At 40.0% G+C, this 20,875-nt stretch overlaps 1 protein-coding gene across 6 annotated transcripts in view; it reads left to right on the top strand.

Moving 5' to 3' along the window:
* Nucleotides 1-17,359, top strand: part of dnajc6 (DnaJ (Hsp40) homolog, subfamily C, member 6) — a 123,628-nt gene extending 106,269 nt beyond the window's left edge. For all 6 annotated transcript variants that reach the window (XM_080195611.1, XM_080195613.1, XM_080195609.1 and 3 more), the window contains 4 exons: nucleotides 4,828-5,133; nucleotides 6,506-6,654; nucleotides 9,883-10,059; nucleotides 15,756-17,359. In XM_080195611.1, the coding sequence (XP_080051737.1) occupies nucleotides 4,828-5,133; nucleotides 6,506-6,654; nucleotides 9,883-10,059; nucleotides 15,756-15,857 (734 nt within the window). In that variant the 3' untranslated portion in view covers nucleotides 15,858-17,359. The remainder of the gene's footprint in view (nucleotides 1-4,827; nucleotides 5,134-6,505; nucleotides 6,655-9,882; nucleotides 10,060-15,755) is intronic.
* Nucleotides 17,360-20,875: the final 3,516 nt, after the last annotated feature.

Genomic DNA, 20,875 nt, shown 5'->3' with positions numbered 1-20,875 from the left:
ATAAGAGGCAAACAAATATTTAAATATTCTCCTGATGAAGGTTCCAAGTATACCAAATCATTGAATATCTAGTTGTTGGAGCATGCTCACTTCACTATCTGTCCAAAAATAAGTAAATATTTCCCAGCATAATGCCGATAGGTATGTCAAAATGATTTCTGTTACTTTATTCATCAAGCACTGGAATGTTCCTAGCCTTGAACTTCGAAAGTCGTAGGAATCCCTTCAGGAACAGTCTCAAGGTTCAATTGCTATTGGTGTGTGAGTGAGACCAGCGCAGCAATTATTATGTCATTGTGAATAATTACACCTTTTTGTTTACCAATAACGTTAATATAGAATGCCAGTGGGGAAACTTGAGGTCACCGTCTGTTAACCTTTTCCCTTCAGGTGAGTCCTTAGCTATTTTAGGTTAGATGCTGGATTTGTAAGAGCCAGATTTGAGAACTTGACAGGCTTTGCATTGATTGTGCTAAGGGAATCATCCATCAGAATAATATTGCTCACCTGAAACTCGGGTGCATGGTTGCTGATAGAATGACCTCAACAACAGATGTTGTAACTTATTCAATTTGGTTCTGTTTCTGCAGCTAAAATCAAATTTGAGCTGAAATGATCCTCCAGTATTCACTCATCCACTAAGAACTGCTGGGCGAAATTGAAGTGTTTTTTAAGTGGTCCTAGAAAATCTCTTTACAACAATCAGAAACTGCTATAAAGATGAATTATAATGCTGTGTATTGAGGCGAGGAGAGTCATTAGAGGGATGAATGGAGATCAGTGTGTTGCAGCCATCCTCAATAACATGTAACTACACACAACTGATTCTGTTGAGTGAAGTCTCATGAGTCATGGTTCTAATAAGAAAACTAAGATAAAATTCACGACTTCAATACAAATGAGATGGGAACTATAGATTTGTTGAAAAGGTCAAAAACAAATAAATATCCAGAGTTCGATAGCATTTATCCTTTCCTTTTCTGATATACTGGTGTTCTAGCTTCCTAGTTAGGATTTGTTGCTACTTTAAAAATGCAAAACTTTGAACTAGTAACCTGATTGATTGTAAGAAATATGAGTATATACAAGCATGCTACTCCAGGTGAAAATTGAGACAAAATGCATAATAAGAGCAAGACTTTTTTATACATTAACCAGTTGTCCTTGGTATTCAGCCAGGGGTTGAATTTAGGAATGGTAACAGATGTTCCAGAAACAGTAAAGATAACTTTTTTGGATTCCTTAGGCATGGGGGAATCAGTTGTGTTGCCCCTGCCCACCGCTGATCCAGAAAGAAAAAACAGTTTGGATCAGTATTCTTATTTCCCTGTTCTAGGAATAAGTGATAAAGAAGTTTGTTTTCCTTACTTACCAAATTGATGTAAATAAATAACTATGAAGAGTGAAGAAGCCATTTTTTATTATCCATCCGTTTACTGAATGGGTTTTATAGCAAAGAACTAAACCTATTTAAGACCAAATTAATTTGCAGATTAAAAATCACATCCACTTGACTGGATGAGTGCAGCTCCAACAGCATTCAGGAGGCTTGGCACTATCCAAGACCAAGCAGCCTGTTTCATTGGCACCCTGTCTACAAACATTCACTCTCTCCTCTACCAATGCACATAGCAATAGTGTGTACCATCTACAAAATGCATTGCAGGAACTCACCAAGGCTCCTTTAGACAGCACCTCCAAACCCCAACACTACCATCTTGAAGGCCAAGGACAGCAGCCATATGGGAACATCACCACCTGGAATTTTCCCTCCAAGCCCACTCACCATCCTGACTTGGAAACATTTGACCTTCACTGGCATTGGGTCAAAATCCTGGAACTCCCTCCCTAACAGCATTGTGGGTGTACCTACATTTACATGGACTGCAGCAGTTCAAGAAGGCAGCCCACCACCAACTTCTGAAGCAGAATTGGCGATGGGCAATAAAATGTAAGTCAGCGGCACTCACATCCCATGAATGAATGAGAAAACCATAAGCAAAAATATCTGCAACAAAATGTTATTTCCAAAATAAATTAAAACATTTAAATCCAAGGTATGTATTTATACCCTTCCTCAACTTGAATAATAGCACAATTCTCAATGCTTTATCTTGTTTTAATTTTCATGCAAAAAAAATTACTAAAAGATGATTTTTGTTGTGAGTAACTTCTAATTAGAGGGACCAGATCTTAAAAAGTTTTGTTGCACTGTATGAATAGCTATTCTCAATGCATTTGTGGAAGTTGTTAATACTATATGACGGGAGCTGTTAGTTTGGATCGCCAACTAATTGTGATGGTTCTGGAACCTACATAAGTTAATGATTGGGGATTTTCACATAAGTATAGGCCTCTGGTATTGTTAAGGATGTTACTGGAAGCGATATGCTGTTTTTAAGATTCAAACCTTTTCTTGTAATTTTTTCCTTGTTCTTTTGTCTTTATTTTACGAATCTTCTTTCCAATAAAAATTAAAATAATTGTATAGAATTATGTAGCAGTCAAAAATCGTTTGATGGAAAAGCTGCATTTGGTAGAATTTTCCCAATTATTGTACTCAGCAATGCATATAATTTATGGCCTAAGTAAACACTCAGTATATAAGGTCAAGGAAACTAGGTTTTGCACAGGTACTGCCCAGTGTCCAAATTTCCCCACTCCTTTTACAGTCTATCCATGTGCTCATATACAATTAGCATTCATTGGTAATGGCTCTACTCCCAGACTAAAGAGCAGGACACATGATTTTCCTGCAATTATGTTGTGTAAATGAGTGTAAATTTAAGCCCTGAATGACAAGTGCAGCTGGCTATGCAATTGTAGTTTTTTTGCTCTTTTAGAGACTGGCTTCATATCTTCAGTTGTTGTAATGCATTTTGGTGACATCAATGGAAGTCACATTAAACATTGAAAAGTTTGCACTATGGCTCATGTGCATGAACTGCAGTTGGATGGCTTTAAATTTTAATTTTCATATAAGAAGAAATATATGGTGAGTTCAATGTTTCCCTTAGGCCCCAAATATTTACACTGGTTTCTACTTATAGCCATTTTTATGTTCCAATTTTACCAATGAAATTGGCAGGAAATCGGGGTATAAATAGACACGGGCAAAATGGGCCTACAAATGGATGTTAATTTGGGTGCACCTTCCTGACTATACACTCACAGGCCACAATGCACCCAAAAACCCAGAAAAGGAAATTGTCTCGAGTTGAACTTGTAATGTGCTGTGGACAACTCCTTAGAACCTGGTATTCACATAGGCTGTGAACAACTATTGGGCATCAGAGCTGTAATCAAAATGGAAAGATTTGAATTGAGGCCAGGTGAGAAGTGGTCCTTATGTGGCCAATAATTAGCCCTTTGGGACTTCAAATGGAACCAGGGCAAGTGGGCCAACCTAGGCCTTGTCTGCCCCACATAAAATTGTGATTGGGTGGGGCGAAAGCAAGCATTGAAAGCTGATTTGGATGCTGGTCAGGAAACTTCCCTATTCAAGTCTGTTAAAATTGCCGTTGCTTCCTGGGGACATCATTGGGTTTTTTTTGTAGGGAATAATTCCATCTACCTTGGATGGGTGTTCCCACTGCTGGCTTAGGAGACCAAGTTAAAAAATAGATAATGTAACCCTGGAGGCAGTCAGATGGGTAAATAACAGACTGCTTTAATGTGAAGGTGTAGGGTTAAAATTGCTTGTAAAGTTTGTGCCTGATACTCCTGACAAATTACTGAGAGCTTGCCTTGGATCTCAAAAAAAACTCTTGACAAAAATGTGGGAGTTGCAAATTGGCAGTAACAGCAATTTAAGATGCAAGACCCAAAATCTAGAGTTGAAGAGAGGAAAGACTCTCAAAAAATATAACTGAGACTAAGAAGCGACAGGCAAAAAATAAGAACAGAGAAGCCCAATGGATATGTACAAAGTTTAAAGTTTATTTATTAGTCACAAGTGAGGCTTACATTGTCACTGTAATACAGTTACTGGGAAAATCTCCTAGTTACCACACTCCGGCACCTGTTTGGGTATACTGAGGGAGAATTTAGCATTGTCAATACACCTAACCAGCGCATCTTTTGGGCTGAGGGAGGAAACTGGAGCATCGGGAGGAAACCCATGCAGACACGGGGAAAATGTGCACACTGCACAAACAGTGACCCAGGCCAGGAATCGAACCTGTGTCCCTGTCCTGTGAGGCAGCAGTGTTAACCACTGTGCCACCGTGCTGCCTCAGATTTACGGATACATAAACAAGTGGTTCAGCATCTGGCTACTTATCTGATGGAGGTGATGATGGGTAAGATGGCTGCGGGGTGAGTAGATTTCACACTACCATTTCCATAATTCAGTTATGCAGCATGGCTGGAAGAAAGCCAGTTTTCAGTTTCAGACTGCGACAGTCATTGGATATGTTAGCTTGTGATGCATGGAAGGTGCAAGTGTCTTTCAACTTGTTCCATTGATGCGCTGAGCCACGTACAGCCCCACAGTGGTTATGTTATTCAAATCCTCATTTGACAATGGGTGTACCCTGCATTCAGTTTAACGTGTCCCAGCATTTTGGATGTCTATTCTTCAGTCTGAATTTGTGAATTGGGTCTTGCTGAATTAAAGCTCTTTTCTTTCAAAAGCATACTGTGCATCATTGAGATGTTTCCAAAACAGCAACATGTTGGGTTAGTCAGGCATCCACATATTTTCATGGAAAGAAAGAATAAACACGTGTCACTGTTTCTCCTAGACTAGTTTGTGATGACTAGCAAAAGAGGAATCATTTGTGTTGGGAACTGATTTCACAATTGTTGTATGTGCTCCATGGATAGGTGGCTCAGCATTCTCAAGCAAGCCCACCACACCCACCGGAACACCGGGAGGATCTTTTCAACCAATGGGCTCTCCACAGAAACAATCCCCTCAACCAGTGGGAGGAGGTTCTTGGCAGCAGAACACAGGATTTCCTTGGCAACAAGGCTCACCTGCCTGGCAACAGCCACAAGCTAAACCACAACAAACAAAGCCCCAACAACCAATACCCCAATCATCTCCACAAAATAGACCCAACTATAATGTGAGCTTTACTGGCATGATGGGTACTCGAGAGGAACGTGGGCCACGAGGTCCTGCCTATGGTAAGTATGAATGTTTTTTGATTCCTTTTTCTTTCATGTCTGCTGAGCCAAAGGTGGGAACTGGCAGATGCCTCCAAGCGCATCTTCAAGATTACCCCTTTTTTCCTTCCTTCCCTTTTGGATTTGCCGGTTTCTTATCATGCCTGGCTGAAATTCAAAGCTTACTGGATAACAGAAATATAAACTTGTGTTGAATTTACATAATTTATTACTACAGCAACATGTTGCTAGTCTTCAAGATTTCACTTGTTGATTTTCATTGATCAAAGCGTGTTCCCATCTGTTTACTTATTTGTTTTCACTGTGGACTGGTTTTATGCAGTTTTGTTTTCCTGGATTCCATCAACTGATTTCTGTTGTATTAATTTGAGGCATAAAGTACATTCGTGGGGGACAAACAAAAGGAAAAGTAATTGCTCTTGTGCACCTTCCTGTGCATGTTTTGCAAAACATTGGCTGTGAGCACCAGGTCACGTACCTATTCTTGACTCCAGGAAATGTGAACCAGGAAAAGGTGAAAACATTTGGGAAGGCAGTAATCAACTATCATGGGGGATGGCAGTAAGGCGACTGAAATTGGAGTCAGTGCTTTTCGAGTAAGGAAGGGATCAATCAATCATGTTACCTATTTCTGGTTGCTACCTGGTGCTGCCCGCCTGGAAAGTGCAATTGCAGCCTTTATCACCTGTGTTTGCACGTGAAAAATCAGGTGGTATGGTGGGGTGGGGAACTTGTTTTGCAGAGGGCAATCAATATCTGTGAAACTATGTTTCTGTTTGAGTTGGTGTTTTCAGTAGAAAGTGCCACAAAATGGGGAGGTAGTCATTACTTTCAACACAAAGATTTATTGTAAACTGGAGTAAGACTTGCTGTCCAATGTTGCCTCTAATTTAAGACCCTTTTTGGCATCAGGATATTAACTTAGCTGGAATTCAGTGCTTACCCATCAGAAAAGTAAAGCAAAGGAACACAATTGGTTAGAACAGTTATTCTTGCTTCCAATTGGATAGTGAAGCAAACCAATTCAACCCAGTTTGTTTGGAAAAAAATTTTTTTTATTATTTCTCTGTCCACAGATGCATAGTTGATACCAGGTCTAGCATATCTCATCATAATTTTGCCTTAATCTGAAGACTGACCCTTAAGAAGGATGTTTGGTAGGATCATGGTACTTTACAAATTAATTAATTAAAATTACATTTACAGTGAATTGAAAGATATTGGCTATTTTGGTTAATCAAGTATTGACAGGTCCAATAAATTACAGGCAAGCTTTCCAGCCAAAAACTGTTCATCAAGTGACTGTTTTACCTTCACATTTAGCTAATCCAGCACCTTGTAACTTATAGTATTGATGTTGCATTTATTTTAGGAACACGACCAAAAGTTGCCGATAGTAACTTTGAGGATTTGCTTTCAAGCCAAGGGTTTGCTTCCCAGAGGAAGGATAAAGGCCCTAAGACAATATCTGAAATGAGAAAGGAGGAGATGGCTAAAGACATGGATCCAGAGAAATTGAAGGTGACTGGTAGTTTTAACGATACACGCAATGAAAATAGGCAAATACAGAAATTCATAAAATTATTTTCAATTATTTTTCCTTGTGGATAAAACCATTTTGTTAAGAGATCTTCTGTAATGTCAGTCTTGTCTTCTGGAGCTCTACAGCTTCCCAAGGCAAATGGCCAGGCTGCTCCCACGCCTCATTCAGTACAGTTCACTCAGCTGAATGATTGCTGCTCAAGTTGGTGGCACTGTGTGAGGGCTACATATCAACAAAACACTGATACGGTTGCCGATCTTAGTTGCACTGCAGTGCAGAATGATGAGATTAGTTAACTTGAGATTTGGACCGGTGAATTGGATAACTAACTCTGTAGAGACAGCTTTAACTAAACAGTGGGAAGGGGAGGGTTCATCTGACGGGTGATTTAGAAAGGTAGCAGAAAAAAAACACAATCGTGTAGGATAGCATTACTGTTAATGATGACTAGAATGTGACAGGCACAGAACATACAAACTTAAAATGCACCCTTAAGTAGGGTCATGGTAGGGAAAAATACAGAATTCAAGTCTATTTGAGTGCATACAACATTTATAACAAGATAGATAATTTTATAGAACAAGTAGAAATGAATGATTATGACATGTTAGCCATTACAGGGACATGGTTGCAAAATGTCTAAGGCTGGGGAAATTTAGGGATACTTAATATTTCAGAGGAGTGGAAGAAAATAAAGGGAGATGGGATAACTCTGTTAATAAAGAACGGAATGAGCACATTAGTGCTAAATGATATTACCTTAGAAGATCAAGATTTACCATGGCTAACCCAGCAGGTGCAAGTTAACACCACCAATCCACCTGGTGGTTTAGCCACAGTAAATGCGTGGGGTATGGAGATAGGGCAGAGGGAAGGATCTAGGTGGAATACTCTTTTGGAGAGTTAGTGCAGCTCGATAGGCCAAACTGCTTCCATCTGCGCTATATGGATTCTATGAATACAGGGCATCGGTGAGAGTTTTGGTATCTTTATTTAAGGAGGGCAGCCATACTTGCATTGGGGGAAGTTGAGAGAACGTTCAGTAGGTTGATTTCAGGGATGAATATGCTTTCTTATGAGGAAAGGTTGGAGTTTAGAAGAATGAGAGGTGATCTTATTGAAACAAATAGAATTATCAGGAATCTTGACAGAATAGATGTTGAGAGAATGTTTCCCCTCCTGGGCATCTAAAAATTGGGATCACAGTTTAAAAATAGCTGCCTTCCATTTAAAATGGAGATGAAGTTTTTTTTACTGAGAATTGTTAATCTTTGGAATTATCTTCCCTGGAAAGCAGTGGAGGCTAGGAATTTGAATGTAATCAAGGCTTGATTAGATGGATTTTTACAAGCGAGTTGAGAGTTATGGAGGGCATGCAGCAAAGTGGAGTTGAGGCCATGATCAGATCACCCATAATGAGTGGTGGGAGCAAGCCCAATAAACTGAAAAGACTACATCTGCATCTGAAGAATCTTAAATCAGAGGCTGGCACCTTGAGGATGAATCCTGTCATTTACATTCTTGAAATGGTTCACTTGAATGATATTCCAACTGGTCTTCAAAATCAAAATGAAGAAAAAGATGTCAAAAAGTATTATCTCCAATTACAAAAAAATGGAATTGGGTTTGGAAATGCAAGATTTTTTTAGGAGTAAGAAAAGGCCTTCAGGGAATTTAGCCCATCCTCTTTAAATGAGCAATTTCTATCTGTCAACTTTGAGCAAATTTCCTGACTCAAGTTCAGGGTCTTAAATTTTAATTATATTTCCAAAGGAAAATACAAGTTCAAGAACACTGAGTAGAATTTGGCATTTCTAATTTGCATTTTGCATTTGGCTGTCTGCATTATGATGGAAAAAATGTTAAAAAATAGACCAGCACAAAAAGAAGAGACTGGAATCTCAGTTAAGCAACCAAATTTTATTACTCTTTATTCCATTCTAAGACAAAAACAGAATCCTATCTTGGAAGTACATCAAGATGATGCAGTGGCCAGCTGATTTACAGCATTATCTGTTGAAATGTTATCCTTGCACTTCCGTTTGGCAGGATGGGTCTTGTATTGTGATCTCCATGGGGGAAATTGCAAACCAAATTTACCAAACAACCCCTAAATGAAGAAACCACCAAAGACATTTCACTTTTTTGTAATTGTTAGTTATCACAAATCTGAAACAATGCAAATTTAAACAAAGGCAAACAATACTTCCAATAAAATAGTAAATTTCGCTTTAGTTGTTACAACAAAGATGAGCATACACAATGACAAGTATTTGCCTTCAGCATGTATGGCATTATGTAGCTGCACCATTCCACAATTTTTTTTATTCATGCAGGGTAGGTCAGGATTCCTATCTGTTGAGGTAAAATAGAATTCGCTTTTTACTTTCTATCTGATTCATGCTGCACCTTAATAGGGCATATGTGATGTGAATACATATGAATGTGAATACATATGTATCAGAAGAATGAATCTCTACCCAGAAATTCATAGAATCCCTCGGTGTGGAAGGAGGCCATTCGGCTCGTGGGTTTGCACTAACTCACTCTCTGACAGAGTAACTTAACCAGGCCCTCCACCACCCCACCCCCCCCGCCCCCACCCACACTATTCCTGTAACCTCACATATTTTCCCTGATAATCCCCCTAACCTGCGCATCTTGAGATACCAAAGGGCTATTTAGCATGGTCAATCCACTTAATCGTTGGACAGTGGGATGAAATTAGAGCACCTGGAGGAAATCCACTCAGGCACAGGGGAAATGTGCAAACTCCACATAGTCACCCAAGGCCAGAATCAAACCTGTTTTAATCACTGTGCTTCCCTAGTATGAGTGTGCCTTGAGTTTTTGGGACCTGTTTGAGGATAAAGCTACATTAGAAACACACTGGTTTTCACTGCAATGTCTTTTCACGATGTCCAGAATTAAATTTCTTCATCTATCCTAATAGGTCAGGCAGCATTGTGGAGAGGAAATAGATTAGGCAACATCGGTGGAGAGAAAAACAGTTAATGATTAAAGCTTACTGGCCTAAAATATTAAGTCACTTTCTCTCTCCACCAAGGCTGCCTGATCTTCCGAGTATTTCCAGCACTTTGTTTTTATTTCAAATTTCCAGTATCTATATTTTGCTTTTGTCATCTATTGTTCTGTTGGTTATATGCTATTCATAAAGTGATGATCGATTCTTTTGATTATTTCAGTTATTGGATTGGATTGAAGGAAAAGAGAGAAATATACGTGCATTGCTGTCAACAATGCATACCGTCCTATGGGAAGGAGAGACCAAATGGAAGCCTGTAGGTATGGCTGATCTGGTGACTCCTGAACAAGTGAAAAAAGTCTATCGGAAGGCAGTACTTGTTGTTCATCCTGATAAAGTAAGTTTTCTTTTCAATTTAAGTACACTTGTGATCTCTTATCGGTATATTTGAATCATCATTGTTTGGAATATTGGGTAGACTGTTTTAGACAATTCACCCTACAATGCATGGATCATGAATATTGAAATGCAACATCTTGGGTTAAACAATGTCCCCTCCCAATGAATGGCCCTTCTGACATAACTATGGAATATTTTGTAGAGACACAAATATTACCAATTTAATATGGAAGAATAATCTCTGATCATCAATTGATGCAAGAAATGGAAATGTCATTATATTGCAATGTAGCTGGGATTTGCTTTGTTATATTTGAAGATAATGCTGGCAAAAGCATACTGAGAATGCAGTGGTGATAAAGGGTAAAGGGTAACCTTATTGACCATTAAGGTTCTTGTGACAGTGCTCCTATCATGATAAATAACAAATTCCAGGATGAAGTCCCAGCAACTTTGAAGGAAGACTATATACATTGAGGTCAGGATAGTGAATTGGGTTGACAGTTGTATGTAATAGTGTTCCCATAGCATTAATGCTTTTATCCTTGTTAAGGGTAGCACCTCATGGAGATACACATTTAAACCACAGTGTACAAAAAATGGACTGTGATTCTAGTGTTAGGAACAATGACCAAGTGAGCTATTGTATGTTGAATGATTTTGAGCCTCTTCTGCTGTGGCTGCACTCACCCAGTTAAGTGGTTTGCATTTACTAAGATCCTGACTTTAACTTTGTAAATAGAGATGGGGCCCGTAACTTCCTGTGTCCCCAACTGGGAACTGGGGGAAGGAGGTAGCCAAAAGATGCGCTGAGGAATTCCACCTGGAAGTTCCCAGGGAAGTTTACCTGGCAATTGTTCAGAAGGACTAACTTTCCCTAGACAATTGTCATGCTCTAGTAAACCATCCAACAAAGTGATTTAAATCGCTAACTTCAGATAATTCTACCAGTTTTAAGCTGATAGTTACTCTGAAAGAGTGACTCTGAAGGAAAAAATTCTAACTTCAGAGTAACTATTTTTAAAGATGTAGACCAATCCCCACACGGGATACCCCCCTACTAAACACCCTGCTTCCTAAGCAATTTTCTCCCAACGCCCCCTCGAACTCTGAATTCGTCCCCATCCCCCGATGTCCAAACTCCCCCACTCCCACATCCCATTCACTTACCTTGATAACTTACTTTCTTCCTTTCAATGGGATCTTTAAACACACTTGTTTTATGGTAGCCAGTGCTGTAGAAAGAAAGCATGTCCTCCTTCATTCTGCGCCTTTATGCTTTGAAGCTGGAGCCTGGGATGTTTTGTTTCTAGAGTCTCAATTGGCCAGTGTTAGGTGCCTTTGAATTTAAGTACAGATATGTCAGCACAGAGTGGCAATCCACAAATGGATGATAGTCTAAAGAAGTTATGAGCCATTGTTTTGATAGGTTACGAAGGGAACTACTTGAATATCCAAGCCCAATCTTGTAGTCATGGTGCTGAAATGACTGATCCAGTTAGTGGTGGTCTCCAGGATATTTTTGATAAAAGACTGTAATTATGCTGCCATTGAAGATTAGAAAGAATTGATTGGGTTTTTCATGTTGGAGCTAAGTCACTGTCTGCCAGTTAATACTGTTGGCACAGTAGTTAGCACTGCTGCCTTACAGCTCCAGTGACCCGGGTTCGATTCTTGGCTTGGGTCACTGTCTGTGTGCAGTTTGCATATTCTGTCCATGTCTGCGTGAGTTTCCTCTGGGTGCTCTGGTTCCCTCGCGCAGTCCAAAGATGTGTAGGTTAGGTTGATTGACCAAGCTAAATTGCCCACAGTATCCCGGGATGTGTAGGTTAGAGAGATTAGTGGGATAAATGTGTGGGATTGTGGGGATAGGGCATGGGGTGTTGTCACTGCAGACTCGATGGGCCGAATGGCCTCCTTCTGCACTGCAGAGTTTCTATGATAGAATGCACAAAGTATTTGCTTTTATTAGTCCAAACCTGGAGATTGGCCAAATCATCTTGAAATATTGCTCTGGGACTGTAAAATTTGGCCCCTCTCAAATACTTTTGTTACAACATCCAACTCACTTTCTTGGTGAGTCAGCGATGTCAGTTCCAAACCTTGATAGATGCTTGGAGTTTCTGCATGTGTGCAGACCAGGAGTAAGCAATGCATACAGTCTGGCCTTTTGTAGTTCTTCAGACGAGGACAGGCCCAGTGCTCCTATGTAAAAAGGAAATGGTGCAAAAATACCAATCATGTGACTTGGGAGCAGAGTGCAATTTCGGAGAAGAGGCCGTGACAAGAGCCAGGGAGAAACCCCAAAGGAGATCTCAGACAAAGGCCATGGAGAAGTCCCAGTTGAAAAGAAAAAGGGAAGAAACAGACAAAGATTGTATGCGTATAAATGGCCGTCGTTGGCTGATAAGTAATGGGGGCTCAAGAGAAGCCTTGAAGAGCTAAGGTATCAGAAAGTTGGCAGCTCATACTGCAGGCCGTTGAAATGGAAGGAACCCTTTGGAATAGTTGTGATCTGCACTTCATTACTAAAGACCTTGGGTAACGTTTGTGTGTTGGTGCTGGAATACAGACACAGAAATCCAGGAGAAGACTGCAGATGAGATTGAAACCCAGAGGTGGGCTCTTGTTGAGGGTGTCCGAGTTGGAATGACTTTTAATTCATCCACACTGATTCAAACTCTACTTTCATTAGCCATTCTTCAATATGATTGATTGCACAGTTTGATCAGATCCAAGATGCTCTGAACGTGCTACAATATTTGGCAAACAATAACTTGCCTTGTAAAAAAAATCTATAGAAAGTCTATGGGTAAGTGCAAGACTAATGAACTACCAGTGTTATTAATTCATTGTGCATATTAAAATCTGTCTCATTAAGAATTGAATACACATTGAATGTGACAGCCAAATTTACATGGTTTGAGGACCTCATGAAGCCTGAATGCCACAAGGTTATACACACCCATGCCATGGAGTGTTGTTTTCTGATGATGGTTGGACTGGTGTGCAGTGTTCAAGTGGGAGATTATAAAAGCTAAAGCATGTACTTATCCAGGAATGCTGACTTTGGATGCCTGAAATGGAATGTATTAGATTTACCTAATCTCGAATTTTAAAAAATGTCAAACTATGAATTATATATCATTAATGGAGCATCAACATCTGATGCTATAGAGTGGAATAATGCATGAATTCATCTGCAGTGCTGATTGGGTGAACTCGATCACTGTCCTGTTGGAGCCAGAGTCTTTTGACATGGGTTTTGAAATTTGGAGAGCTGGGCTGCTTCCACAAACCTCTTATAGACTATTCAAAAATCACATTAGCAAGGAGGTTTCTCATGCATCAAACCATCAAGACTTTTCTGAAGAAAATTACAAGATGAGAAAAAAAACTTGGATTTCTTTTTAAAGTGTAACTCGATTGAAAGCATGAAGCAGTTCAAAAGGTTGATCAATATGAACAAACTAAAGGTGCATTTGTTGCATGACTTTCCAGAATACCATCTGGTTGTGGATTGAAAACCATGGTAACCTCAGCAAGTCTGGCAGCATATGTGGAGAGAAACAGAATTAACATTTTGGATCTAAATGATTCTTCTGCAGAGGATCATTTTGATCCAAAATGTTAACTCTATTTATCTCTGCAGATGCTATCAAACCTGTTGGGTTTATCCAGAATTTTCTGTTTTTGTTTCAGATTTCTGGCATTCGCAGAATTTGCTTTTATTACTATGGTAACCTTGTTCAGAATGACTTATCTTGCTAACAGGAAAGTGTCATAAACTTGGACTGATATGATGGATATAGAATCATAGAATAGAATCATAGAATAGAATCCCTACAGTGCAGAAAGAGGCCATTCAGCCCATCGAGACTGCACCGACCAATGAGCCCACCCAAGCCCTATCACTGTAACCTCATGTATTTACCTTGCTAATCCCCCTGACACCTAAAGGTTCAATTTAGCATGGCAATCAATCTAACCCGCACAAATTGGAGTGTGGGAGGAAACCAGAGCACCAGGAGGAAACCCACACAGACACAGGGAGAATATGCAAACTCCACACAATGACGCGAAGCCAGAATTGAACCTGGGTCCCTGGTGCTGTGAGGCAGCAGTGCTAACCACTGTGCCGCCCTAAGGTATAAGTAAGAAGTTTGGCAGGCTAAGTGTGTAGATCTGAACAGAGACAAATAACCAAGCTATTCACCAATTGGAAAGCAAAGAATTGTAAATGCCAGAGAAGGCAGATATGGCTTTTTACATAATGCAAATGTTAAGTGCTAAAATGGCATGGTTTGCTTTGGATTAGCTGATCTCAGCTGGGTCAGTGGTTGAAATGTAACAGTCTGTCTCAATGCCCTGTCCTAAAGCAAAAACCATGATTGCAATATGACCAGATCCTCAATGAGGTCCCAAAATTTGTTATCCCAAGACAGGATACCCCAAATTGCCTTGTGCCTGAGTGAGGGGGGATGAACTAGCCCCCTTTCTTTACCTAACCCCTTTGGCTGGTCGCACCAAGGTTAATTTAAAAATGATCCTTGTAGATACCTTTTCCCAGTCCAAATGTGTTTGTTTTATAAGGAGCTAATTTAACCGGGCTTTTTTGAGTTAAGAGTGAGTTATAATAAATGCAATACATATACACCCATTAGAGATGAGATCTGAGTCCAAAACTAAATGTTTAAAAAAGCTATAAGAATCAGTGTTTGACTTGTCCATGAGTAGATGGTGAAACACTGCGGGTTAGTTGGGTAATTCTGGTAATGCTGAATTCGGCAGTTGAGCAGCTGGTTTGGAGGTTTTTAGTTCTGCAGATTAACTAAAAGGATTTGTCCTCCTTAATTTCCAACTGTGGCTCTGCTTTCTCACTCCCAGCAATCAGAAAAAGAGTGACTTTACATGCTAGTGCAGGGGTGCTTAGTGAATATTTTAGCTGTGATCTTCACAGCACACACTAACACTGTATAACTAGAATACCAGGCTAGCACACAGAAACGGTATGGTAGCACAGTGGTTAGCACTGCTGCTTCACAGCTCCAGGGACCTGGGTTCAATTTTCGACTCCAGGTCACTGTCTATGTGGAATTCCACACATTCTCCTCGTGTCTGCATGGGTTTCCTTTGGGTACTCTGGTTTCCTCCCACAGTCCAAAGATGTACTGGTTAGGTTGATTGACCATGCTAAAAAATTGCCCCTTAGTGTTCTGAAATGCGTAGGTTAGCGGGATTAATGGCTAAAATATGTAGGGATGTGGGGGTAGGGCTTGTGTTCGGTGCAGATTCGATGGGTCGCAGGGCCTTTTCCTGCACTGTAGGGTTCTATGATTCTAAACTAGATTTGTAAATTTGTTCAAATACTGTCTCGTAGGAGATTAAATTGACTGTATTTGATTAGATGTCATTGTAATAAAGATAGTGAAAGAAGGTGGCATTGTGAATAGAATGACTTGGCTCTATTAGGCTCTAATGTCCTTTTCTCATTTCATATTATTTCCTTGTGAATAATGTATGAAATCATCATTTAATGTCGTCAATTGTATGAGCTATTCACCTTGTGCTCGCGTTAAAGTTAGAGGGAAAAATCAGCAGATAGAATAACCCTAGTGTTTAGCTAGTGGTAGTTTATTTCTCAAATTGTTTTCTACGCTAATTGACATATTAATTTTCACTTTATCCCTGTAGGCCACTGGTGAGCCATATGAACAATATGCCAAGATGATATTCATGGAACTGAATGATGCCTGGTCAGAGTTTGAAAGTCAAGGTCAAAAACCTCTCTACTAATTTAATGCAAATGACTTGCCTGTGTTTCCAGCTGACTCACTGTACCTGTGCTGAATGTATTTTTGTTTTGCTTTAAATGTTGATGTACATTGCTTCCCTTTGATAAGTCTGTATACAGGCGTTAATTGCATTAATTATTTAGATGCCATTCTCATATGATGAACTATTGTTTTAATGACCTGTTGTCCTTCCACATGAGGTTTTGTAAAGAATATATTGAAAACAGAAATGCAAACATGGGAATATGTTTTGAGAATAAGGTGATACTTGACTCTTTAACTTCTTTTTTCGTTTGCAATGTAATATGTAGCATACTGCCTAAATCTTATCTCTATGCACACCTTTTCACTTAGCTCTGGAAAATGTCGCATGTGAGTTCAAATTCTTCACATTACACCTGTACATGTGTTGTTTTTCCATTTGAAATCCATATAATAGTGTAGCTGAGACTGTTACTAATTGCTGGACAATGTAACATGGCTGGGTCTGTAATAAAAACACATTTCTGACAAGCTTTCCAAAGTCATATCAAGAATCATCTTCTCCAGATAATATTGATCAGTATTACACCTTCAGCCTCAGTCAGCACCTGGCTTGAAGGCCACTCGGGATTGTTGCAATATGCTCCATTGTGAACCAAGATGGTATGGCCCCGTTTCCCACATGTTGATTCCAGCTAACGCTAACGCCGTTGTGAACAGTTGCCAAGTGGAGGACACGTGCAGCTTCACGGGAGCAAGAGGAAAACATACAGGACCAATAATTTTACTTAGTATATATTTCAGTGAAATCTTTTCACCTGCTGTACTGAAGCTGAAGTAACCAATAACATTCCATTGGCTTCTTTTGCTGAAGTGAAGGGAAGGAAAGGAATTTAGCATTGATTCTCTGGAAGATCAACCTCTCTCAAACTGACAGGCTGTGAATGAATGCCAAGAGACATACACACACAAAATCTTTTGGAAGTGTGTCTGCAAATCGCCCTGGACTGTATTATGAGCACTATTTGTACAGATGGAAAACCATTTTCAGACAACTTCCTGTATTTAATGGAAAAATCAGATCTTTACTGTAGAGCATTATTCCAAATGTTTTATTTAAAACATAGTCATTTTGTTCAAATGTACTATATGATTTATTGGAATATTCCATTTTTAATATGCTTTATGATGCAATCTGCAATATTACAGAACAGTTAAAAGATTTATTGTCCATTCACTACAGACTGGGTGAATCATGTGGATCATTAATACTACAGAATACAGGAGCTTTACAGTGTAATCTTTATGCGTGCATATACAATACAGGAAATGTCATGTTAACCTTGATCTATTACTTGTGTGTTCTTGTAGGGTGGGGAGACAAGGGAGAGGTAGATTGAGAGAATATTGCGTTTATGCATTGTGTTTGCTATATCTGATGTCAAATTATTTGAAATATGGCTATTAAGAAAATGTCTGTAATTTGTAGATTATTGTCTTCATTCCAACTTGTACATAACACTGGCTGTAATTGATATGAAATAAACATAAATGTGTATTGCTGAAAGTTGACTTTTGTAGTTGTAGTGCAGATCAAACTCTATTGATTTCTGCTTTTCTTCAAACAATTATTAAGTAAATGTCTCTTTACAAAAGAATACTTTTAAACAAAATCATTTAATTTACTTGATGGATGGTGTGTGTTGGGATACAGATATTCCAGTGATTCATAAACCTGTATAATAACCAGTCAAAGAAAATCACACCAATTTGTATTTTAATTAATCAAAATTACTTTTCCTGATTTCATATTACACATAGTATTGAACCAGAAATACAAAGATGGCATCAGGCAATACTTTAACCCTTAAACTGAGGAATCAATATTGAAGTAGCAGAGTGGTAGGCTCTCATATGGCACTTGAGACATAGTTCTCTTGAAGGAGTGTTGTTGGGCTGCCTGACATGCTATATTCTATATCTTACTTTAAATGCTCCTCCTAGTTGGGGCATGAGTAAAAATTAAGTCTTAACCACTCACTTGTTGGTGCTAGGCATCAACAATGAATATTTGCCTATTAGTAGAGTGTTATTTCAACTATGCTAGATGGTAAACAAAGATGACATAATCTCACTTTTCCTAGATAATTGGAATGCACAGACTTCCCATACCATGTGCAGACTCTACCAATGCCATGTGTACCTTGATTCCAAATGTTTCAGCAGCCTTTGACCACCTTAGACACTTTTAACACTGTACAATTTATCTTCTTTCCTCCTCCATCTGTTTTGGAAACCAGAGACTTGCAAGAAATTTTTCAAAACTTCTTCAGTGAATTCTGTATTTTGGGGTGGTACAGCGGTTAGCACTGCTATCTCTCAGCACCAGGGACCCAGCTTGGGTGACTGTGGGTAGTTTGCATGCTATCCCTGTGTCTGCGTGGGTTTCCTTCAGGTTCTCCGGTTTTCTCTCATGGTCTGAAAGATGTGCTAGTTAGGTTCATTGACCTGAACAGCTGCTGGAGCATGGCAACTAGGGGCATTTTACAGTAACTTCATTGCAGTGATAATGTAAGCCTTACTTGTGACTAATAAATAAACTTTTTAACTTTCTTTGTTTAAACCCTAGCCTACAAATTTCAAATAGGTGGTTTCAGTCTCTTTGCTATTTTGATCTTCAAAGTGGCATGTACACTTCTGCTGTAGGCTGTATTGGAAGCTATTTTGGGGACATTAATTTGCATGCAGGGAGCATCTGCTGGATGTATGCAGAATAGGCAGAGCTGATGTCAGTCAATGTGTAATGCTGATTTAATGTGAGTGCAGCTAATTTGGAGCTCAACAATCCAGCAAATGTTGGCTATCCATACACAGCTGAACACATTCTGGAAAAACCCCTCACCAGACTGATTGAAAGGGGTCATCAACCACTTCAAGGCTGGATGCCAATTTTTTTTTGCTGTGTTGGGAGTAAAGTTGCTGATGTCCATAGGGAAGTGGCATGGTCTGATTAAATGACTTTGCCCTGATTTCAAGGGATCTGCTCCTGGACATGGGTGCTGCGGTTTTTATCTCCTACCCCTTGGAATGCAGCATGAGGGGGTGGAGAATAAAAAGGGTTGACAGGGGAAGAACAGTTGCTGGAAGATGGGAGAAGTGTTCCTATGCAGTGGGAGATCAAGGCTGGAATTTTTTGGCTGTTCACACCCCACTGCCTCTGCCAGAGAGGACAAGACAATTTAGCACTCAGTCAAATCTCCGATTTGCTGCTGTGAGACAGGAGAGTCCGACTGCGAGTGAGGTCGGAGAACCCAGCCCCAGATCATCAAGAGTGTTCACGGAACTCTCCTATGGGGATGTTTGTGAGGAACAGTGGGTGGGGTTTTATGAGTGAGACTGGAAATTCTCTCCCAAGGTCAATGGACATTTCTGTTATTCCCGCCCCCCCCGCTCCAATCCCTTGGTGGGCGAGGTGGTAGAATTCCAGCGAGTGTATCTTCACTCGGAGCATTCTCACTGAAATCTGCCACCTCCTGCTGCAACCGTAGCTACAGCCTCAGATCGTGACGACATTGCCACCAGCTGTGAAGATGGCCGTGATCATGAATTTTTATGGACTATGCTGTCACGGTGATTGAAATGGGAGTGCAGAAGTTAGAAACATGGTAACAGTGGGAATTCCCTGTCAAGTATATCTCAAACTGAAATTTTGTTCACTGTTTTGAAATTAACTTGGCTTTAAAATCTCAGGTTTCTTTTATTGGTGTCACAAGTAGGCTTATGCTAACATTGCAATGATGTTACTGTTGAAAACCCCCCCCTGTAGCCACACTCCGCTGCCTGTTTGGGTACACTGAGGGAGAATTTAGCATGGCCAATGCACCAAATCAGCACGTCTTTCAGACTGTGGGAGGAAACTGGAGCACCCGCAGGAAACTGCCACAAACATGGGGAGAACGTGCAGGCTCCACACAGATAGTGACCCAAGCTGAGAATCGAACCTAGGTCTCTGGTGCTGTGAGGCAGCAGTGCTAACCACTGTGCCACCATGCCAGCCTGTAACAGAAACTTCACACAACAGAGACTGCCTACAAGCCCTAGGTGACTGAGATTGCATGTCCTCCGTGTGTCTGCTTGTGTTTCATCTAGATGCCCTGATTTCCTTTCACAGTTGAAAGACGTGTAGGTTAGGTGGATTGGCCATGATAAATTGCCCTTTGTGTCCCAAGATGTGCATGTTAGGGGGATTAGTGGGGTGGTTATGGGGATAGGGCAGAGGGTGGCCCTGGGTAAGATGGTCAGTTGGAGAGTTGGTGCAGTCTCTGGGCCAGATGGCAGAGTCTGCCATTTATCTGTTGATCAGCTGTAAGTGCCTGAGCACACACTAATTACTGTATGGAGAAATCTGAGCACTTGTGACTTGTGTATGGCTCAATATCGATAAATAATATTTGCTGATGCATATGATGGTTGCAAAAGCAGTGCATTGCAAATAGGGAGCAAAAGTAGGGAATGCTGTATTATACATAATCTGGATTTAAGAAAAGACCCTCTTTGTGTGTCTGTGGTGTAGTGTGAATATATCTGCAGTTGATGTATCTGACTCAGATCTGCAGAAACTGAGTTGATCCAACAAGAACACTATTACTTATTACCTGTGAGGATAAGAGATGATTAGAGGAACAGCTGAAATATAGACCATTGCACCTTGGAGGGAGAGGATACGTTACATTTCATGGGTCGCGAGCATCAGAACTGTGACAGCAAGAAACAAGGTCACATTAAGCAGTATCCAACCAGAAATAAAACGGTCGCAATTACTATAATACAGCAAGTGGGTAGTGGAGGATTAAGTAGAAAGGTAATACAAATAATAGGTTGAAAATAAAAGGAAGAGTAGAGCTGAGTTGGCAATTGTGTTTAGGCAAAGCAGATAATGGGCAAAATAAATGGTGTAAAGTGATTAAACCAGGAGATAAAACGACAGAAAATCAGTAAGAAATATTCAAAAATAATTTTGTTATATGGAGCAATTTA

The sequence above is a fragment of the Carcharhinus amblyrhynchos genome, chromosome 9, assembly GCF_965287045.1.
Source record: "Carcharhinus amblyrhynchos chromosome 9, sCarAmb.v2.hapA, whole genome shotgun sequence".
Lineage (NCBI taxonomy): Eukaryota > Metazoa > Chordata > Chondrichthyes > Carcharhiniformes > Carcharhinidae > Carcharhinus > Carcharhinus amblyrhynchos.
Note: the sequence above shows the minus strand (reverse complement) of the source record. Positions and strands in the feature narration are given on the sequence as shown.